The 20,038-nt window shown below is 44.5% G+C and overlaps 1 protein-coding gene across 4 annotated transcripts in view; it reads left to right on the forward strand.

Moving 5' to 3' along the window:
- Mtus2 (microtubule associated scaffold protein 2) overlaps window positions 1-20,038 on the forward strand; it is a 360,212-nt gene that overhangs the window by 154,452 nt on the left and 185,722 nt on the right. For all 4 annotated transcript variants that reach the window (XM_021222671.2, XM_029533663.1, XM_029533662.1 and 1 more), the window contains one exon: window positions 2,852-3,046. In XM_021222671.2, coding sequence (XP_021078330.1) covers window positions 2,852-3,046 — 195 coding nt within the window. The remainder of the gene's footprint in view (window positions 1-2,851; window positions 3,047-20,038) is intronic.

The following is a 20,038-nucleotide window of genomic DNA, read 5'->3' on the forward strand; positions in this document are numbered from 1 at the left end:
AAAAAAAAAAAAAAAAAAAAAGAAGTACCATTGAGTTCGTTTTGCCTTGGCCATCTACTGTTGGGCATGGTGGATATCCTGAAGTGTGGTTTAAAGACCTGGTAAGACTCCATTGGAGAAAATTAATTTTTCCTTTGTAAGTAGTTGTCAGATTGAGATAGATCCTTTGTTGGGGTGGGGCTCCTGGATACTTCCCCTTCCAGCCCTGGGGACCCCATCGGGCTTGAACCTGGGCAGGTCCTATGCATGCTGCCACCAGCTCTGTATGTTCATATGGGTCAGTCCTCCTGCCTCTAGGGGATGGCATTTCCTTGGTGTCTCCCATCCCCTCTGGTTCCTCTCATCTTTCCTCTTCCTCACAGCTCCCTGAACGCTGAGGGGAATGGACTGACGAAGGCATCTCATCTCATCTCTTGAGAAATGTCCCTTTCATTAGCATTTACAGAACGGGTTGTTTGAGTCCGTGTTTGATATTTTTGAGTTCTTTGTATATCCTGTATTCTAGACAGTGATTTTTCTTCTTGGATGGGTGGGTATCTGCTAAAGATTTTCTCCAATTCTGTGGGCTGTCGCTTTGCTCAGTTAAGTGTTTGCTGTGAAGGAGCTTTTTCAGTGTCGTGAAGCCACATTTGTTGGTTGTTGGCATTGTTTTCTGAGCAACCAGAATCCTAATGAGCAGGTCTGTGCCTCTGCCTGCATCCCCCTACATCTTCTAGCACTTTAAGAGTTCAGCTAATCCATCAGAATCCTAATCCATCAGGAGTCCAGTTGTGAATGCCGGTCCTTCACCTGTGCATCCCTTCCTGGTGTCTGGCTCGCTTCTTGGAGCTTGTGTCTGCATTCTCCTGTAGATTCTTTGTTGTCATATACTACTCCTAGAGAGATGTGATGAAGAGTGATTCAATCCTGATAGGGTACCACAGCAAAGATTTCCCCCACAGCTCTGCATGGTGAACCAATGAGTTTATTGGGCTTATAGACAGAGGGCAAGGGAGGAATTACTCACAGAGCATGAAGGACTGCTACACAGTTACACTGTCACAAAGTTCCACCCTAGCAGGTTAGAAATAGATGCTGCACCAAGAAGGCCCACTTCCCCTTAGCCTTCTACTTCCTGTATTCTGAGTAATGGCTAGAATTCCATGTGAGAACCTTTTGACCCTTCCTTCCTTCCTTCCCTTGTAGCTCTCAAGCCAAGAGGATTTCTGCCTCTAGACTGCAAGGTGGTGAACATGTTATGGCTGGAGGGAAAGGTCAAATGACAGCCCTCTGGTTTGAAGCAGGCTTCTATCATCCTGTATGCCACACAATTCTGCTTGAAGGTTTCTCCTCTGCAGCTCGAAGGTTTCTTCTCTGGAGCTTAGCTAGCTCCACGCTTCCCAGGCTGCAGGCCATAGTCCCACAATGCTTGCTTTCACCTCTCTAAGAGTATATTCACAGAAAGTCTTGAGTTGTCCAGCAAACCAGGGGCCGTTTTTTTTTTTAACTGATGTTCACAGCTGCTCCTGTCGTGCGCCCTGAAGAGAGGATGTCCCCCGCTGTCTCTTGCCAGCATAATGCCAGACATCTTTTCTCTAATGCCCACTATTTTTCTGTTCCATAAAGTACCCTACCCATTCTTGAAAGTGCGGCGCAACTGCAGAAGCGCTGGCTTCATAGCATGACGCTATCATCCTTACCCTCCCTGGCTGGGTACACACCTGAGAACTAACTGGAAGTTTGGACTAACGTAACTAACGGAAAAACCGTAGCAGGAGAACACCACCTAACACCAGTTTGAATACCTACCAGACTCTATAGTAGGTGCTGAATGTGAGTTACAGCATCATACTTTACAAGAAGATACTGTTGTTCTCAGGGTAAAGTGAGAGCCTGGAGGTTGCCCACCCAGTCATTGGGGAGTTACAGTTCAGCTGACCCCACCTCAGAGCAAGAGAGTTAGAATAAGGGATGATTCGTGGAGCATAGTTCTGTGAGGCCAATAACACGGTTAAAGTCCACCGTGTGTTAAATTTAAGGTGTATCTTGCTTTCACGCTTGTAAAATAACTTCCAACAATTGATACTCTCTTTCCATTTCGCATCCCACACCCTTTAGCTTTTCCTAGGCCTTAAAGTTAGGCTAGTTGTCTGTCCTTCATTCCTGTCCAGCTGTCTGTCCTCCAGTCCTCTCCTCCTCAGACTGTGAGTTTCCCCTGGGGTCAGTGGCTGCTGTGGCTCTCCACCCTGAGTCCTCTGAAGCACCTGCCCTCGTAAGTTAAGGTGCCTTTCTCTTAAAGATGGGTTTGCTATTTCACCATATTCTGTATCTCATGTTGTTCTCAGGAAATATGTGCTGAACTAAATTACTATCACAATACAAAGTGGGGATTAGGGGAACGTGGAAACCTAGACACAGAGATGTGTGTGTAAACAAGCAACTGTCGATTTTAATAAAGCCTCTGCCTGTTTCTAGGTTTCCACTGCACAGATGTGCCCCACATGATGAAACCTCTTTGTTACAAGGCATAACATTATCATGCCATAACTGATTAGGGTAGGATATGTAGAATAACTGTTATGCTGAAGTGATAAAAGCTATTTATTTTTTATGAAAATCAGACTTAAGAGTTAGAAAAACAATATCTGAGTTCTTGTCACCCTATTGCTTTATCAGAATGATTTTATGAAGTTACTTGACCTTATCAGTGAAAACCAAAAAGCATCTTAAAAACAAAGATTGATCCGCTAGTGTGCAGAATTGGAGCCTGCAAGATTAGTTTATTCATAACAGGACACATTCTTCGACATTCTATTATCTTGCTGTGCACTGAGAATTTTCCTTTTGTTTTGATTTTGATTCATTTCAACAGACCTCAAGAAAGCCTCCAATTCCAATGCTGCAAAGTCCAGTCTACCGAAATCCGGGCTCCGTCCTCCTGGCTATTCACGACTCCCTGCAGCCAAGCTGGCGGCCTTCGGCTTCGTGAGGAGCTCCAGTATCTCTGCGGTGCCCAGCAGCCAATCCCTGGACAGCGTGCAGCCGGAGCAGAGCAGGCCGGTCACCCGTGAGTGGGGCAAAGGGGCTGAGGAAATTAGAGGAGATGCCTGTGCCCTGCCAGGGGCTGACGGCAGGCAGAGGATACTTAGGGACCCTGTATACTGTTTCCTTGGTTAGAGAAAAAAAGAACTTGGATCTATTACTTGACTCTATCATCTTTTTACTGTATCTTAATCATCCACCAAAGAAAAACAGCCTGTTTGACACTTGTTTTTTTCTCAGTTACAGGGAGTTAATACTCCTGTAGTGGACCCGGGCTCAGTTTGCAGAACCCACACTGGCAGTTTACAAACACCTAGAATTCCAGATTCAAGTGGGCGATCTGATGCCCCCTTCTGGCCTCCGTGGGCACTACAAGTATACAGTGCACAGACATACACAGGAGCATGTGCGTGCGCGCACACACACAAATAACAAAACCAATACATCTTAAAAGAATCATCCTGAGAGATTCTTCTGGAGGCCACTCATGAGTGAGTGTCAGGGTTTGCCGTCTTAGACAACTTGATTTGGAAAGATGAGCTAAAACTCACGAAATGACTTGAGTTTCATTTCTTAAGATGAACATACATACATTCCTTTAATTATTGAGTAGGATCTGGGTTCTGAGGATGGTTTGAAGTAGAAAATCACCAGTCTCTATGGAAGGCTAATCAATGAAAAACGAGGGTTAAAATGAGAGATCCCTGGAATGTGAACTCAATATTGCGCTCACGAGTGCTATAAAATGCATTTATATATATGGCTCACTTGATTATCTGCGCCTGACACACATCTTAAAAGGATCAGCGTTGACAAGAGGTGTTATTAATAACTCCTATAGAAACAGCCATCAACGTGTCTCATGTTCCCCCCCTCCCCCAGCAAAGAGGAAGTCATTTTTTATTCATGGAGAAAGGAGCCGCCAGTGACCTGGGAGGTCAGGTTCCCGAGAAGCGATTTCTCATCTGAGATTAAACCTTATTGATGCCTGTGTGCACTCCTCGGCTCAATCACCTCCACCCAGCGATGGGAGTAGAGTATCAACTTGTGTTTCTTTCTTTCTTTGTTTGTTTGGTCTTGGTTTTAAGGAAAGTTGCCTGTTTATGGTAGTTGATATAAACTATAAACAATAGTAAAAACAATGCCGTCAGAACAGCCGCGTTTTTTTGTGGCTTAGCAAAGATTAGCTTGTTTTTCCCCCTTTGCTTCTTCTAAGCCGGTTCAGCAACCTCACCCCCCGCCCCATGCATTTTACATGTAGGTAACCTGCATATGAATGAGCCGCAGGGGTCCTCTCCCTCTTGGGGAGTGGAAAGGGAGCTTGCTGATGAGCCTGTGCTGATTAAAGGCTGCATAGCCTGTGACATGTGGTGGAGGAGGCATAGGAGGGCCAGGCACGGGATTCCTCCTGTGCTGCTAAGAGGGCGGACCTGGCACCCCGCCGGACCCGTCCAGGCTATTGCTACGCTATAGATATCTTGTTCTATCGCTATCGTCTTTGTGGCGATTGCTCTATATCAGAATGGCAGCATTCTGCTTTAGTGTAAAGTAAAAAGCAAGAAATCTGGAGGTGGAAGAGGACAGATTAAAAAACGCGATTGGGAAGTTTTTGAAAGCCATTAGCGCTAGAGGACTGAATCAGGAGCGTTTATGGTGCACCTTGTTTTCCTTCAGTGTGTGTTTTAAATCTTTCAAAAAGGAGGTTAAAATCCTGGCCTCTCCATGGCTGGCTAAAATAACAGCTTTATTGAGGTGTAATCCACATGCCATGTAATTCAATCACATAAAGTGTACTATTCAGTGTTTTGTTTTGTTGGTATATCTATAGGGTTGTGTAACTTCAATACACTCAGTTTTAGAACATTTCCAGGATCCCTCCCCCAAAGAAACCTAGTGCTCCACTAATGCTCTTCCTTGTCTCCCTCCAGCCTTCAGCTCTAGAAACCATTAATCTACTTCTTTCTTTCTTTCTTTTTTTCTTTTTTTCTTTTTTTCTTTCTTTCTTTCTTTCTTTCTTTCTTTCTTTCTTTCTTTCTTTCTTTCTTTCTTTTGATTCTCTTCACTCACTGAACACCACACTCTTCAGAAAACAGGCAAACAAAAAATAAACAAACAGAATATTAAAAGAAGAAATACAATTAAAAAAACACACAGAGATACACATACACAACCCCCCAAACCCTAATTTGTGGTGACAAATTAGAAATCACAATATAGATGCTAAAGACCAATAAGACAGAAACTGCCCAGAGTAATATAAGATAGAAAGTCTATGAAAATAGGGTAGAGTCCACTCTGCTTTTTTACTTCATATCTTCACATTTAATGTTTTCCAGAAAGATCTTAGACACTTTTGATTTTTTTTTTCTTCTAGTTTTGGTGAGTTATAATGCAACAAAAGGCATAGTATCAACTTTTTTTTTTTCAGTTTGCTTACGTTGCTACGATTAAACACCACCAACAAAAGCAACATGGGATAGAAAGGGTTAATTACAAGTTACAGGTCACAGTCCACCATGAAGAGAAGCCAGGGGAAGAATTTAAGAAAGAAACCTGGAGACAGGAACTGACACAGAGGATGTGGAGGAACCCTGCTTACTGGTTTGCTCGGTCTGCTTTCTTATATAGTTCAGGACCACCTGCTCAGGGGTGGCCCCACCTACAATGGGCTCGGGTCTCCCACATCAGTCTTACAAATATGCCCATAGGCCAATCTGATGGAGACAATTCCTCAATTAAGATTTCTTCTTCCCAAATGACTCTAGCTTATGTCAAGTTGACAGAACAATCAACACAAGCATATAACATCTTATTTTAGTATATAGCTATATATATATGAAAAATATGATATATATGATAAATATATATTTTAATATTTTATATATAAACACACATGTTATATATTTCATGTTTGAATATATAAAAATCATATATATGAAATATATATAGCATATATATTATGAAGTGATTACTGCATCAAGCTAATTACCTCCATCATGTTGTGTAGTTCCTCTGTGTACACGTGTTGGGAAAGTTTAGGGCTTGATTTCTTAGCACATTTCAAGTACCTGACACAGAATGGTTAGCTGTCCACACCATACCATAATTAGCTCCAGAGTCTGGCTGCCCTGTGTCAATGAGACTCTCTTCTGTGTGGTTTTAAGAGCCACTGCAGCATAATGGTGGTGGACATGTACTCTAAAGACGTTAGGATTTACATACCACCCCTGCGTTTACCAGATCTATGACTTTGGAGTCTTCATAATAAAACAGTGTAGGTAATAACTAAGTTTAAAACCATGGAGAGGCCGGGCCTGGTGGCGCAGGCCTTTAATCTCAGCACTCGGGAGGCAGAGGCAGGCAGATTTCTGAGTTCGAGGCCAGCCTGGTCTACCAAGTGAGTTCCAGGACAGCCAGAGCTATACAGAGAAACCCTGTCTCAAAAAACCAAAAAAAATAAAAAATAAAAAAATAAAACCATGGAGAGGGCAAATAGGGAACACTAACTGAAAGTAATATATACGGAGTGTTTAGAACACGGCTTTGCGCAAGAATAGTTTTTCTTAGGCTCTTTCTATCTCTGGGCCATGTCAGTAAAGTTCAGTGTTGACCATTCAAAAGCCCAGGTGGGGAAATGGCCATGTTGGATTGACACTATCCAATAGGGAACCGGGGACATGGTCTTTATAGTTTCTGGTTGTGGTTATGATGACATTGAAGTCAGAGAGATGATGCTCGTTCCAGTGCCTATATTTTATCATCACCTACACATTATAATCAGTAACTTTTGAGTGTTAAAGTAAAACTTAGGGGCTGGAGTGATGGCTCAGCTGTTAAAGCACTGGCTGCTCTTCCAGAGGTCCCAGGTTGATTCCCAGCATCCACACGGTGGCTCTCAACTAACTGTGTCTCCAGCTCCATGGGATCCAACACCCTTATGTCCCTCCACTGTCATCAGGCATGCATGTGCTACTAAGACATTTATGAGACTTGAAGTTGATTTTCATGGCATTCTCTTAGGTCGGGCTGCAAGTTTATATATCCCTTTGGTATGTAAAGAAACAAAGGCAAGGGAAGCTGGAGAGGGCTGTAACACGTCTTTAGAGTGTGTAAGGAAATATGTTCAATTAGGTTCCCTTTTAAAGACATACATTTATTAGGGCTGGTGAGATGGCTCAGAGGGTAAGAGCACAGGTCCTGAGTTCAAGTCCCAGCAACCACATGGTGTCTCACAACCACCCATAATGAGATCTGATGCCCTCTTCTGGTGTGTCTGAAGACAGCTCCAGTGTACTTACGAATAATAAATCTTTGGACCTGAGTGAGTGGGGCGGACTGGAACAAGTTGACCAGAATTGAGCAGGGCCGACCAGAGCGATGAGTAAGCGAGGTCCTAAACTCAATTTCCAAACAACCATGTGAAGGCTCACAACCACAGTGTACTCATAAACATAAAATAAATAAAAAAAAAATTAGAGAGAGAGAGAGGGGGGGGAGGGAGAGAGAGAGAGATACATTTATAAAAGGTGACCTTAGTCTGGTGGCATTTAAATGGAACTGAGGGTCGGAGCTGTCTTTATTTCTGTGGCTGTCAGTGTCTGACGGGGACAGGGTGGGTGCTTGCTTTTATAGTATGTGAGGGGCTGGCTTCATACAACTTGGCATGTATGGATGGGGTCTGATTTGTAATGTTCTGCTATTTACTTGAGTATCTCGATCAATTTGGGTGGGAGAGGAAAAGAGGACGGAGAACAAAGTCCCAAGTGTGCTTCTCATTTTCTGTGGAAATGCAGAACTCAAAACAAGTGTCGCTGATAAGGTTTGGGCATCTGGTTCCTTGGAATTCGGAATCGTCTGATTTGAAGCATTCTTCCTAAGGAAGAGAAATAGAGTCATTTTTCTTGAGTCTTGCTCATAATTTTCCATGATTCCCACACATTCTTTTTCTTTCTCTTCCTCCATACATATTTACAGAGAAGAACGTGGGTTTTTCTGCATGGGACTTACCATCGCTTTTGTGGGAGTCTTGATTTCTGTACTATTCAAGTAACAGTTATCCTCCTGACTCAGACAGACTGGGAAAAATTCTGTCAGGAATCATATTCTCTGTCAAAAGCATTTCCAGCTTTATAAACGTCATATTTTTATCATTCAAGATACTTCATGAATCAAAGGCACTACGGAAACAGCAGTTAAAAAGGGACCAATACCACCCTCACATATGTGACATCACTGAAGCCTGGCAGATGATATGTACAAGTCATTTAACTTCAGTGGACTCAGGTGCTGCTGTGGTTTGGTTAAATGTCCATTAGAGACCTTGTGTCACTGGTCTCTGATGCTATTGGGAGGTGGGACCCAGTGGGAGAAAGTTGGGCCATTTGGGACATGTCCTTAGAAGGAATATTCTGGCCCTGGCCCTCTAATTCCCCTGTTCCCTGTTGCCCAGAGGCAAATAGCTAAGCTTGCTGCATGGTCCTACATGCATAGATTCGAACCCCTGAAACCATGAGTAAAACTCCACCCCTTTTTGTGGGGCTGAGACACACAAGCGCTTTACCCGTTTTCCCAGCTTGAGTCTCAGGTTCTTCATTGGTGACGCCATCAGTCCGTCATACAATTCAACACCCCCTCTCAATGATTCTAAAACACAGAGGTATGATTTAAAAGGGGAGAGTCATCTGAGAAGAGGAAATCTCAATTGAGAAAAATATCTTTATAAGATTGGCCACTGGGCAAGTCTGTGATGATGGTGGTGATGGTGATGATGCTGATGCTGATGATGGTGATGATGCTGATGCTGATGATGGTGATGATGGTGATGATGATTAATGATCAGTGTGGGAGGGCTCAGTCTACCATGGTTGGTATCATCCCTGGGAAAGGGACCTGGGTTGTATAAAAAAGCTGAGCAAGCCATGGGGAACCAGCCAGTACTCAGTGTTCTTCCATGGTTCCTGGTTGAGTTTCTGCCCTGACTTCCTTCAGTGGTTGACTGTGGTCAGGACACGCAATTGCTTCTGGTCATGGTTTATTACAGCCATAGAAAGCAAACTAGGAGAGGGAGGGAGGACTGTGTCTTCTCTTCCTATTATGTCGTGGAGATAGAACAGAGCATCAGTAGAGCAACCAGACCAGGCATTCTAGGGCTGTTAGCAAGCCTTTCCTGTGATGAGGGATGACATAGGAGCGTGCAACTCTCTTTACCTTGGAGAACACTGAGGCAAAACTGTAAGATGATTTTCCACAACTCTGCCTCTGTGGCCCTCTGTGGGCTCTGCTGTGTGAGGGCTGTGTAGGGGTCACCAAGATACCCACTTACCAGGCAATTCAACACCCATAAAGGCAACGGGAACACATGGGGAAACAAAGCAATAAAAAGGAGTTAGATGTATTTACTATGCATCATGTTTGCCCTCCATATGTAAAGTAAGCTTGGATGTTTCATAGTTTTGATATAAATGTCTGGCTATTCCTGCAAAGGACCCAGCGAGAACCCAAAGCCTCCATAGAATAGCTAAGACATTGAGCCCTTGCTCTTGGGCTGGAGAGATGACTCAGTGGTTAAGAGCACTTGACTGCTCTTCCAGAGGTCCTGAGTTCCATTCCCAGCAACCACGTGGTGGCTTGCAAAAACCTGTAATGGGATCTGGCGCCCTCTTCTGCTGTGTCTGAAGAGACTTTGCTCTTTAGTGGGAACCCATTACTCTTTGTTTCCATTTCTTTTCCAGGGGACAGAATTTCCTTCCCAGGCATGTTGCTTCCTCCCTGTGTGATTCCTTTCTTCTCTGCCTGTGGGTGTTCTCTATTCAAAGGATGAGATACTATGTATTTCTCAGTGCAGGGTGCAAGGTTACAGTGTGTGGCCATGTCTAGCAGCAATGCATGCTGTAACCATAGCATCTGTGTCTCTCTGCCCCTGGCCCCTGTGGAGACTTGGGTGATTTATGTCTTGGTCAGCCAAGGACTCTTGTTCCAGTTTCTGCAGGTATGTGCTAATGTGGGCACCACCTACAGCTCAGAGCCTTGGGGGAGTATGGCCTGGCTATTCTCATTAACCCTCAGGGTCATGTGGCACCTCCAGTGCTTTTCTCTCTGTCTCTCTGTCTCTGTCTCTCTCTATCTCTCTCTTTCTCTCTCTCTGGTGTCTAGGGTCAGTGACTGAACAAGGCAGCAGGTATGTGGAAGTCTTCAGTTGTTACAGGATATTTGAAGCTGTTCCTAGTTAGGTTGTGGCTCAGCCTTAGCACACACCTTTAATCCTTCTGGCTGGAATACAGACAAGCTCTTAGCACTCACCTTTAATCCCAAACAATGAAGCTAAAGTTAGTTTGTAGAAGGAAGCAACCATGTTTGAAAGTGATGTCTGAGTGGCAGAGAAAGTGGCTCATCAGAGAAAGATCTGACAGAATAGGATACGCCCAACTCTCACAAGGAGAGAGAGGGAAGGGGAAGCTACTTAAGGGAGAGACAGACACAGGAGGAAGAGAGAACAGAGCAGGGTACAGTAGAGTCTGTGGAGAGCAGTGCAGTAGCGTTGAGAGGGAGAGTGGAGCAGCCCAGAGAGGGAGATGGAGGCAGTGTTACCGGGAGAGTTTTATAGAAATGGATTGAAGAGAGAACAAGCTAGACACAGAGAAAGACAGAAGGAGCAAGAGAATAAGAAGGAGCCAGAAGATTAGAAAAGATGGGTAAGAGTTAGAGGCTGAGCAGAGCAATTCGGAAACTGAGAGAAAAGCCAGACTGACTCAGCTTGAAGAGGAGTTTGAGCCAGAACAGCTGAGTTGAACCAACCAGCCAGAGTTCAGAGAGAACAAGAAAGGGTGCGCTTAGTCAGCAGCAAGTCTCGGAGGCTGAAAACCTTCTAGGCCTGGATTAGATGGTATGGAGCCTAGAGGCTTCGAGGACCAGGCCTAGGCTAGCAGACAACAATTACGACAGGAGAATAAAAGCTACTTTTATGTTCAGTCACATTCCTGCATGGTAAATATATATTCATACCCCCTTACCTCAGGCTTGCCCAAGTCTGAGGTAAGGTCTTTGATCCTTCCAACCTGCTTTGTCACTGTCTAAGAAAGCATGGCCATCCCTCTGTATCTACAGGCATTGGAGCTGAAGATCCAACTGACCCTATACAAAAATACTTAGGGGAAAATGTGTTTGCATTAAACACACACACTGATTTTTTTTCGGGTCACCATGTCTTAAATATCACTGTAAAACAGCTCTCCCAAGCTCTTCTATGGCGTTGGGTACTGGGATTAATCTAGAGATGATGTGTGGATCTGGACAATATGAGAACCCTCTACACAAGCCCTGTGCCACGGTGCAGACATCGGTGGGTGTACTGTGTCCTGGAGTGGGTCCCCAGCGGAAGAGCAGCTGCCACACACAACGCTGAGACTCTGGCCCTCCCCTTCAGCAGCAGGTTTTTGAGGCAGGGAGTTGACAGGCCAGACAGCTGCAGGCATGAGCTGCCAACACCCTTTGCTTCTGACCCCTTTGATTTGAAAATGGAAACCTATAACATCTCCGGCGCTGTCAGTCACGAGGCGTGATTCTAACGGGGGTGATGATGTGGGAGAGACATCTGTTGCCACCAGGAAGGCTTGCTAATGAAGGCAAATGAGCCCGGATAGACCCCGTGGTGATGGATTCCATGGGGGAAACCTCCAATTAGGCAGGAGGTCCGGGGCAGCCACTGCTACACACAGGTGCTTGTTAGTGTGTCTAGGATAGCCCTGAAAGCGTGTGGGAAGCAAATCAGACGTGTTTCCCTGCTGGGGCCTGCTTACTCTTCCAGAGTTCTTTAGGTTTTCTTTGGAGCATCCTTTACAAGACTCTTGGGCACCCGTCACAGCCTGGTTCATGTCTTTCGTGTGCCCTTAGCTGCATGGTTCTTCTGGAAGCCCCTGCTTGCTGTCGGAGACTGTGACGTGCAAGAGTTTGTACCTTCGATCCCATCCAGGTCACCACATCCAGAGAAGCAGATTCAAGCAGGGTAGGTGAGCGGACTCCCCGCCCTCCCCACCTGAGTTAGGAGTGGGCCTGGTACTGAAGCGACACTCCGGTGATACACACCAGGGTGGAGGCCCTAGATGTGGCTTGGGATTTCCTAGAGGAAAATCTGTTTGTGTCGCGACAGCTTGAGCCACAGGATCAAGTATTTCTCTTGTTGAGGCCTCACACCATAAATTGACCTTATATTGCCTTTGTTGAGTGTCTGCAGGAAGCCACTTTTAGCTGCCGCAAACATACCTGGGCCTGTCTATGCGTTAAGATTCCCCGTGAGCAGAGAGAGCAGAGAGTAAGGATGTGCGAGTGTAATGAAGATGGGAATTTGCTGGACTCTGGGCACAAAGGAGTTAATGGATGTACAAAGAAGAGCCCACCGAAGGAGCAGAGGGACCGGTACCCTCAGTTCACACAGGCAAGGGTCAGCTGACATTGTCTCATCCAGACCATAAATTGTGCTGTAAGGGACTCCTGGAGAATACTCAGGAGGGAGTTGCTCCAGTGGTGATAAGACCCAAGAGACCATGAGGTAGACAGAACAGTGGCTGAGGGGATCTGGTATCCAGGTCCTGGCCTATGTCCCTACCAACCAATCACAGAAGTCCCGTGGGCACCCAGTGTTCTCTTCACATAGGAAGTAAGGTAGTGGATTCCTGGGTGGCTTTGTAGATCCAAGGTCTCCGGTCCCATGATTCCTTCTTGTGATGGAGGTTCTCAGAAAGTTCTAGACTTTTCTTTGTTCATGTTTCTGTTCAGAAACTGTAAGGAAGGACATATTTCCTGTCTGTTTAAAAGTCACACCTGGAGAGTATGTGTTCTCCATGCAATCCTTCCTTTCTCTTCAGAGAAGGGGAGGCCTCCCATGGATATCGGCCCGTTTTGGAATATCAAGTTATAGTAGGACTAGGCACATCTTCTATGGAGGCCATACAAGGCAGTCCAGTTAGGAGAAGGGGATCTAAAGGCAGGAAGCAGTGTGAGATGTAGCTGGTTCCTGTTGTTAGGAGTCTAACATGGAGCCTGGGCTTTATAACTGTTACATATGTATAGGTGGCCTAGGTCCATCCTGTGCATACTCTCTGTTTCGTGGTTCAGTCTCTGTGGGCCCTTAGTTGATTCTGTAGGTTTTCTTGTAGTGTCCTTGATTCCTCTGCCTCCTTCCGTTCTTCCTCCCCTTCTTCCATAGGCTTCCCCAAGCTCCTCCTGATGTTTGGCTGTGGGTCTCTCCATCTGTTTCCATTAATTGCTGGATGAAGTCTCTCAGATTATAGTTATACTATGCACCTATCTGCAAGTATTGAAGAATATCATGAATCGTGTCAGCGGTTGGCTCTCTCTCAAGGCATGGGTCTCGAGCTGTGCCAGTCCTTGGTTAGCCATTTCCTCAATCTCTGCTCCGTTTTTACCCCTGCACATCTTGTAGGTAGGACACATTGTGGGTCTAGGGTTTTGTGGCTGGGTTGGTGTCCCAGTCCCTCCATTGTAACTCTTCTGGTTATAGGAGGTGGACATTTCAGCTTCTGTATCCCCCATTGCTAGGAGTTTTAGATGGGATCACCCTCAAGCATTCCCCAGAGATGTGCCCCCTATTCCAGTCCTCTCTCCCAGTACTCTATCCCTCTGTTCTCTCCCTACTTGATCTCTCCTACTCCCTCTCCCAGTCCCAAAACCACCAAGCTCGCTCCCTCCATATACCCGGATGTCTCTGTTCTATTTCCCCTTCTCAATAAGATTCAAGCATCCACCCTTGGGCCCTCCTTATTACCTGGCTTCTTTAGGACTGTTGATTATAGCCTGGTTAACATGTACTGTATGGCGAATATCCAATTATAAGTGAGTATATACCATGTTTGTCTTTCTGGGTCTCCTCACTCAGGATGATCTTTTCTAGTTCCATCCATTTGCCTGAAAATTTCATGATGTCATCATTTTTAATAGCAGAGTAGTGTGCCATTATGTAAATGAACCAAATTTTCTTTATTTATTCCTGGGTTGAGGGACATCTAGATTGTTCCAGTTTCTGGCTATTATGAATAATAATAAACATAGTGGAGCAAGTGTCCTTGTGGGATAGTGGAGCATCTTTTGGGTATATACCCAGAAGTGGTGTAACTGGGTCTTGAGGTAGAACTATTCCCAGTTTTCTGAGAAACTGCCAAATTGATTTCCAAAGTGGTTGTACAAGTTTGCACTCCCACCAGCAATAGAGGAGTGTCCCCTTGCTCCACATCCTCGCCAGCATGTGCTGTCACTTTTGACCTTAACCATTCTCATGGGTGTAAGATAGAATCTCAGGGTCGCTTTGATTTGCATTTCCTTGATGGCTAGACACTGAACATTTCTCTAAGCATTTCTTGCCATTCGAGATTCCTCTTTGAGAAATCTCTGTTTAGATCTATACCCCATTTTTTAAATTGTGTCATTTGGTTTGTTGATGTCTAGTTTCTTGAGTTTTTTTTTTTTTTATGTATAAAATTTGGATATTAGCCCTCTGTTGAATATAGGGTTGGTGAAGATCTTTCCCCATTCTTTTTGTTTGTTTGTTTGGGGTCTTTGTTTGTTTTTTTTTAAGATTTATTTATTTATTATATGTAAGTACACTGTAGCTGTCTTCAGACACTCCAGAAGAGGGCATCAGATCTTGTTACGGATGGTTGTGAGTCACCATGTAGTTGCTGGGATTTGAACTCCGGACCTTCGGAAGAGCAGTCGGGTGCTCTTACCCACTGAGCCATCTCATCAGCCCCTTGTTTTTTGTTTGTTTGTTTGTTTGTTTGTTTTTTCGAGACAGGGTTTCTCTGTATAGCCCTGGATGTCCTGGAACTCACTTTGTAGACCAGGCTAAACTTGAACTCAGAAATCCTCCTGCCTCTGCCTCCCGAGTGCTAGGATTAAAGGCGTGCGCCACCACACCCGGCTGCTTCTTTTATTTTTATAGGCAACTTTTTTTAGGTTAGAGAAATTTTCTTCTATGATTTTGTTGAAAATATTTTTTGGATTTTTGAACTGACAATCTCTTCCTCTTCCTCCTCCTCTTCCTCCTCCTCTTCCTCCTTGTCCTCTTCCTCCTCCTCCTCCTTCTGCTCCTCTTCTTCCTCCTCCTTCTCTTATTATTCTTATGTTTTGCCTTTTCATAGTAACCCAAATTTCCTGGATGCTTTGAGTCAAAAATTTTTTAGATTTTACATTTTCTTTGACCAATCTGTCGATTTCTTCTATTGTATCTTCTATGCCTAAGATTCTCTTGTTCCATCTCTTGTATTCTGTTGGCGATGTTTGTGTCTGTGGTTTTTATTCTCTTCCCTAGGTTTTCCACCTCCAGGAATACCTCAGCCTGTTTTCTTTATTACTTCTATTTGCATTTTCAGGTATTAAACAACTTTATTCATTTCCTCCACTTGTTTGATTATATTTTCCTGTATTTCTTTAAGGGATTTATTTGTTTCCTCTTTAAAGGCCTCTATTATCTTTATAAGATTGGATTTAAGGTTGTTTTCTTGTGCTTCAGCTGTGTTAGGGTGTCCGGGGCTTGCTGTAGTGGCATAATTCAGCTCTTGTGGTGCTATATTGCCTTGGCCATTGTTGACTGTGTTTTTATGTGGGCCTTAAGCCAGCTGGGTTTTACAGTTACTATGGATTTAAATGCTGATTTCTGAGTTGGTTTGTGTTGACTGTGTATTGTTTGTTTGTTTATTTTCTGATTTTCCTGGTTTCTATTTACTCTCTATCTTCTGGCCTGAGTAGCCTGGGCTCCTGACGACTAGCAAATCTTCAGGTCCAATACTTTATCTCTCCTGGCTTTTTCTGTGCCCTGTGTGGCCTCTGGGGTTTTGGCAGCTAACTTCGCCTCTGGGGTCCCCAGTACTGGTGTGGTCTAGTGTGATCATAACAGAGAACATTCATTCCTGCAAACATAGAAACCATAAAGAAAAATATTTTTTAAATGGGAATTTCTTTTTAATTTTCCCAGACCAAACAAAAATTTTAAGGTGCTACGGCAGGGTGCAAAGAACTTAGAAATCCGATGATAAAGTAGGAACTGTATGGAACCTTTGTAGACAACAGTCACCCTGGCATCCTATTATTTTCTGTTTCAGTGATGATAACCCTGACCGAAGAGTGTAAGTTTAATTTTTTTTTTCAATTCTTATTTTTAATGATAGTTTTTTTAAATATTTTAACCTCCCTTTTAGCCCACAACCTACCAGAGGTAGTGGGGAAGAAAGGATACAGGGGTCAGGGGGAGTAGACCTGTTTAGAAAGGTTCTTTGGAGAAATTCCTGTCTGTATTGCCTGGAAATTGGCAGCTCAGTTCACAGGTCAACAGCAGCAGCTTGATCCACTCACAAACACTTCACAGGTACACCGTCAGCCCAGTAGAATCAGTTTAACAACAGCAGTGATGTGACGTCGCAGAGACAGCCAGTATTCAGCCTCAGCTCGAGTCAGGGACACCAGAAGTTCTTGACTATGCCTCTCTCAGGGGAGCAAAGATCAGCGAAGATGTGAGATCCACAACATTGAACAGCTTGCTGTCCCACCAAGCGAAGCTGTCTCCATCACTCTGTGGAGTCCTATGTATACCCTCCAAGCATCACATGTCCTCCGTAGGTCGTTCCTCAGCTTGGGTCTTGCCTCAGCACATGCATCCAGCCAGCCCAAGTCTGAGGAGTCCTGACAAATGGAGCTCAACTATGCAATGGAGGGCAGACCAATACATGCATGTTGATAGCAAAGAATTCTCCATCACGTGTCCTTTCACATGCTTGTTTTTCCAAAACTTCCTTTCTCCTGTGTGTTGCCTGTGATCTTAAAAACACGCTACAGCCTTTCCCATGACCTTGAGCTACGCTCTGGTCCCTCCCGGCTTAGCTCCAAGATCTGCTGCCTCCAGCCTCACTCCTGGCTTCTCTTTTGTTCCTCCTCGCTTAGCTTCACCAAGCCTCCAGCGGACCCTCCTTTGCCTGGGAGCTCAGCCAGTGCTCTGGCCCCTCCCTGGCTTTGAAATGAAAAACACTCAGTTCTATTACTTTAAATTTTGCCCACTAGCACAATTGCTGGGCACAGCTTCTCCTGCCCTAAACTCATCAGAAAGCCTGTACCAGCCAGCCTCTGCCAACATCCTTGGCTATCCACTTACCAGTGCTGGTTCTAGTTCCCCTGAGATCTTACATGATAGCTGTGTGCTCCTAATTCTGAAGCCCCTTCTGAAAAAGCCTTTTCTTTTCTTCCATCTCCTTTTTCTTCTGGGACCCGGAAGTCCCACCTGTCCCTTCCACGTAGCAATTGGCTCCCAGACTCCTTTATTGAGCAAATCAAGAACCAGTTAGGGAATCATACCTTACTATCAGCACCCCCCCACCCCCCCCACCCCCCCGCCCATAACTATGTCTGCTTCAGCTAAACATTCCTTCGAGAGTCTGCCTTAGTCTTTCACCTGTGTCCACTTCAGGACCACATTCCTTCACGAGTTTGTCCCAGCAAAACACCATCCAACACAACTGACTCTCCAAAGAGCCCTTAAGTTTCCACTTCAGAAGAATTTAAGGAAGAAGGGGTTTATTTTCAGTTACAGTTCAAGGGTATAATTCTACCATGGAAGAGTACCTTGGTAGCAGGAACCTGAGGTGGCCAATCACATTGCATCTGTACTCACCCAAGAAGCCCAGAGAGATGAATGCTGGTACCCAGCTCACTTTATCCTTTATGTTCATTCTGAGACTCCAGCCTACAGAATGGAGCCACCCATAGTGGGCCACTCTTTCTATCTCAATTAACCTAATCTAGATAATTCCTCATAGGTGTGCCAGAGGCTTATCTCCTAGGTGATTTTTAAATCTTATGAAGTTGATCATACTAATTATCACATAAGTTTATAACTTAGAACTCTCTAGAAAAAATGAACACTATAGGATATGTATGAGATTTTTTTGAAGGTGTTGGATGACACAGTTAGAGACTTGAGGAATCCTACCATTTCCTGTCAGTAAGCTGATGGTGTGGCTTGAAGACCTGAGAACTAGAAAACTGTTGGAGATGCTGGCCTAGAATGCCCAAGAACCCGGATGGTTGATATCAAGAGAAGGTAAAGCCCTTGTTCAAGTCATCAGATGAGAACCAATCCAACCTCCGTCTCAGAGGACTGGATGATGTCTAGCCACATGGGACAGTTTTCCCATCTGGAGATCCTGATACTTCCTCTAAAAACACCTTCCTAGAAATATCTGGGCATCCTCTGACCCAGTCACGTTGATAAAATTAATCATCCACCTCAAGTAAAGAGCTCTTTCAAATCAATAAGAACACATACATAATTAAAAGCCAGGTATGTAGTCCTCTTGCAATTTAGGAAATAGGGAGGCAAGGCTGGCAGATCCTCAGGACTTACTGCCCAGTGAGCTCCAGACCATCGAGAGACCCTGCCTCAAAAAGCAACGTGGTTTTTCTAAGCAATGACACCTGGAGTTCACCTTTGTTCTACACACACCTGTGTGTGTGTGTGTGTGTGTGTGTGTGTGTGCATGTGCGTGCATGCATGCGCACACCGACTAAAGAAAGCACGTTTGGTAGATGGAAATGGGTGAAGGAGATAAATGGACATTCGTGGCAAAAGTGGCGGCCACGCCCAGCAAACTTATAATATTGTTACTACCACTGTCACTGAGGTGAGAAAACATATTTGCCAGTGTTACTAAACTGACAGAAATGGAAGAGGATGGCAGTCATGGAGTGTCGGTGACAGCATGGGAACCTATGTTGTCTCGTACATGCAGGTCAGATTCACAGACTAGTGCAGTATTTAAATAAGAGCCTTCAGTAAGAGTTAAAAAGAAAATCCTTCCTACCTCAAGAATTTTCATGTGATCATGTTTTCTTGCACAGATACACACACACACACACACACACACATATGCGAGAGAGAGAGAGATACCATGAAGTCCTTGTACATGGTCTATGGGTGCATATTTCCCTAAATGTTTATGATTATTTACATAGGGTGACTGGCACAGTGTTGCACAACTTTGAACCTAACACTTGGGAGGCAGAAGCAGGCAGGACTCTGTGAGTTTGAGGTCAGCCTGGTCTATATAAATGACTATATAATTATACTACTTTTCTTTACTGTTAATGTATTTATGGTAGGCGTTAGGAAGTCTTCGCTTGTTCTTTTCAAAGTGTAGACAGTGGATTAAGTGGGAAATCCAAAGATGAAAATATATCACCTCTTCCTAAAAAAAGCAAAGAGTCAAAAGGAAAGCTAATTAACTCACAGTTCCGAGGAGCCCAGGAAGGGCTTCAGTCTCCCTGTGAGATGAGGGTGCCCTGATCCCCTGGGGGCCTCGTGGGCATTCCATTCCCTTCTGTCCTCCAATTCCAATCATCCTGGCCACAGAGATCAAAGTGAGGCAGACATCATCTTGGCAGCATCGCCACAGAATTAAGAGATGAGAGAAGGCTGTGTAAAAGCGTCTCCAGAGCAGGAACACGCATGTGTTCAGAAGAGCCTTCGATAAAAGCCGCCTTTGTAAGTCACGTCACAGGAAATTGACAGCGCACAGGCAGGACATCAGGGCACTTCTCCCAATTTTTATTTCTGACAAGCATTTTAAAAAAAAAGTACTATTGTGATTTTTTTATTAATTAATTTATTTTTTTTACCAAGGGGACGGTGGCAAAATTTAATACAATTTAACAGGTGTGTCACCTTTAACTGAGCCTTCTTTTTCCTGAGGTATCTATTCTGTGCCTATAACTCACCTCCACACCATTATCAATTGTTCAGAGATAGTCCCTGCAGACTAGCAGAATATCCCAAATGATCCACGGTGCTGTTAAATAATGATCAAGGGGGGGAAAAAGCTCATCACAAGTAATGTAAGACATGCCTTCGAGAGCAAGTTCACTGTATTGTTCTTCCTTTGTTATTATGTGTGTAAAAGCAGATGCAGAGGACGTTAGTCCTTGTCTGCTAGCATCTGCCTCGTTATCTCTGCAGGTGCAC

This window comes from Mus pahari, chromosome 23 (assembly GCF_900095145.1).
Source record: "Mus pahari chromosome 23, PAHARI_EIJ_v1.1, whole genome shotgun sequence".
Lineage (NCBI taxonomy): Eukaryota > Metazoa > Chordata > Mammalia > Rodentia > Muridae > Mus > Mus pahari.